The 2,902-nt window shown below is 37.8% G+C and overlaps 1 protein-coding gene across 1 annotated transcript; it reads right to left on the bottom strand.

The window, feature by feature from the left end:
- Positions 1-115: 115 nt before the first annotated feature.
- LOC126393026 (olfactory receptor 142-like) lies at positions 116-2,796 on the bottom strand. The gene has a single exon (XM_050048854.1). It carries the CDS (start codon positions 1,619-1,621, stop codon positions 686-688), a length of 936 nt encoding a protein of 311 aa, XP_049904811.1. The 5' UTR covers positions 1,622-2,796; the 3' UTR covers positions 116-685.
- Between the last annotated feature and the right edge of the window lie 106 nt (positions 2,797-2,902).

Genomic DNA, 2,902 nt, shown 5'->3' with positions numbered 1-2,902 from the left:
TTGAATCAGTCAAACTTTACAGGACAGTGAGTTGTTTCAAGACCCCACTGCAGTGCAGCACTGATTTGAAATAAATCAATCAAATAGTCAAGATCAGAAAGTGCATTTATTTGCATTTATTTGATTCCCAATCAAGGCACTGGGTTAAGAACTGCTTCACCTTGTTAATATGGACTTTAAAACTGAATCTGAAATACAAAATGGCAGAATTTGAAACATGTGATTAATCATAAGTAACTATTGAAATTCAGCGATTAATCATGATAGAAAATAATTTGACAGCCTTAATTAATACATACACATAACATATACTATCATATACCAATATCATTATTATTTATATTTATTGTTATAGTTGTTATTACTGTGCATCTCAGTCTCCCTCTCTCAGTTGCTCTTCCTGAGGAGTTTTTTTTTTATCCGCAGTGAGACAGAGGGATGTCTTATTTTGTAAAGCCCTCTGATACAGATTGTGATTTGTGATATTGGGCTTTATAAATAAAACTGAATTGAATTATTCTACTTAATATGAAAGGGGTGGCAGTTATTTGCTTGACATATATTTGGATTTGTCTGAAATGAATGTGAACAAATTAAATTGGAGTTACTATATTTTAGAGGCACATTACAGAAACAACAGAGAATTAAAGCTTCATTCACATCAGTCTGTCTGTTGGGTTTGGAATTATGCAGCAGGAATCGTTTTGTGTATCTTAAGAAATCTGAAAATCAGATTTCTGATCTGAGGCAGACTCAGGCCGTAGATTAGAGGGTCATTAATGGGGGGAATGATGACAAGCTCCATAGATAATACAGCAACAACAACAGGGTTCACATTAATCCCAAAACGACTCAGCAAAAGCTCAAAGAATAAAGAGAAAAAATAGTTTATAAATGAGACTATGTGAGGCAGGCAGGTTTGTAACGCCTTTCCTCTGAACTCAGACGAGCTTCTCCTGCAAACAAGCAGGATGCGCAGGTACGTGAACAGGATAAAGAACAGGGGGATGACAGAGGTTGTTATGTTAAACACAGATCCTACTACACGGTTCATAGTTGTGTCCACACAGGAGAGCTGCACCACAGAGCAGAAAAGCCTGTGCACTTTATCTCCACACAGAGGCAGTCGTACAGTAAGATAGACACAGAGGCCAACAGCAAATGCAGGATAGAGCACGGCAAAAAGGACAAGATATGTCACCGTCCTAAACGTCATTTTACTGTGATAGTGTAAGGGCTGGCAAATAGCCACAAATCTGTCATAGGCCATGACGCCGAGAATCATCGGCTCACATGCTGCATAGCTGTAAATAACATGTAACTGAATGAAACAAAATGGACGTGAGATGAAATGAGTGTCAGACAGAATGTCCATCAGAAACCTGGGGAAGAAGCCGGCTGAGCCGTACAGAGAGTTACAAGACAGACTGCAGATGAAAATGAACATGGGCTGATGCAGAGACTTGTGTAGGCAGACTGTGACAACAATGACAATGTTAGCAGAGATTATAGTCATGTAGACCAACAGACACAGACTGAAGAACAGATATCTGAGGGGCCCATAGTCTGCAAACAGAGTGAGCTGAAAGTACAAAGGATTCAGGCTGCTGTTGCTCGTCATGTCTGCACAACAGCACAGCTGAAGGAAGTGATGGAAGGAAAGAAGGACAGTAACAAAATGGATTAATTTCAGATAAAAACAGGAGGAGATGTGAAAATGTTCAGAGTGAAAATTCTGAAAACCAACAGCACAAACAACAAAAGCCTGTGTTCATGTATGCTCCATAGGCTACATGTCCCTGATATTCATCCATCACAAATTTCAGTGGAACATATTTCATGCGTTTAAAAAAGATACACTTAAATTAACACAATAAGACAACTGTCAGAATAACATGAACTAAATACACGACTGGACTAACATCTTTCATCCCACTGCTTCAGTGTTCTCAGGAGCATTTGAGTTGCAGACAGTAGATCAATGCTCACATGCAACCTTCAACGTCTGCATGCCAATTTCCAGAACTTCATCACAAAATCAACAGCAATTCAATCACTTAATAATGCTGTGGATGAGTTTTAAGTCTTAAATTTCAACACAACGTGTGTGCTCTGTGACAGCTGTGAAAACCATCAGACAAGCAAATACACAGCGAGGATTAAAGTCATACAATCATTAAGAAAAGAGTCTGTGTCAGTTCATATGAAACAAGATCAGAGAGACATGAAGCATCCTCCCTTGACCCCATCGAAACTGAGGCAGCCGCTGATCATTTGTACTGTTTTGCTGCTGCTCTGAGATCAGCCAAGAACACAAACAGTACATGTCAGTGCATGCATTGATGCATTGTTGGATTACTGAAGAGGTGTACTTAGCCAAGGCCCAGGGGACCTCTTAGCCTCCGTGCTAAGTTGCTGTTATTAGTTTGGATGCGTCTGCAGCCACACTATTGTTATTCAGATCTTTATTCTTATTAGTTCAGGCGTTTTTCGGTTCGCTCCTTCTGCATACTTTGTGCTGCAGACACTGTTCCACTGCCAAAACGGTCAGCTCATTCAGGACATGGGTGTTTGTATTTTTCTTACTTGTACTATTTATACTTTTTATGATATTAAGCTTTTATTCAGATTCAGATTCAGATTCAGAATACTTTATTAATCCCCGGGGGGAAATTGTTTTTGTTCCAATGCTCCGTGCAAAGTAGAAATAGAAATACAGCATGAATGGAAACAAGAGATAAAGATGAAGATATAAATAAGATACTAAAATAGACAATGAAATAAATAAAATAAATATTAAAGTAGACATTAAAATAAAATAAAATAAAATAAAATATTAAAGTAGACATTAGAATAAAATAGAATAAATAATAAAAATAGTAAAGTAGACAATCTGAAATAT

Source organism: Epinephelus moara, chromosome 7 (genome assembly GCF_006386435.1).
Source record: "Epinephelus moara isolate mb chromosome 7, YSFRI_EMoa_1.0, whole genome shotgun sequence".
NCBI classification, from domain to species: Eukaryota; Metazoa; Chordata; class Actinopteri; order Perciformes; family Serranidae; genus Epinephelus; species Epinephelus moara.
The sequence above is the reverse complement of the archived record's forward strand: the minus strand, read 5'-3'. Positions and strand labels throughout refer to the sequence as shown.

Excerpts from the sequence above, each read along its gene's own strand:
- LOC126393026 (XM_050048854.1), bottom strand. The coding sequence starts at position 1,621 with ATGACGAGCAACAGCAGCCTGAATCCTTTGTACTTTCAGCTCACTCTG.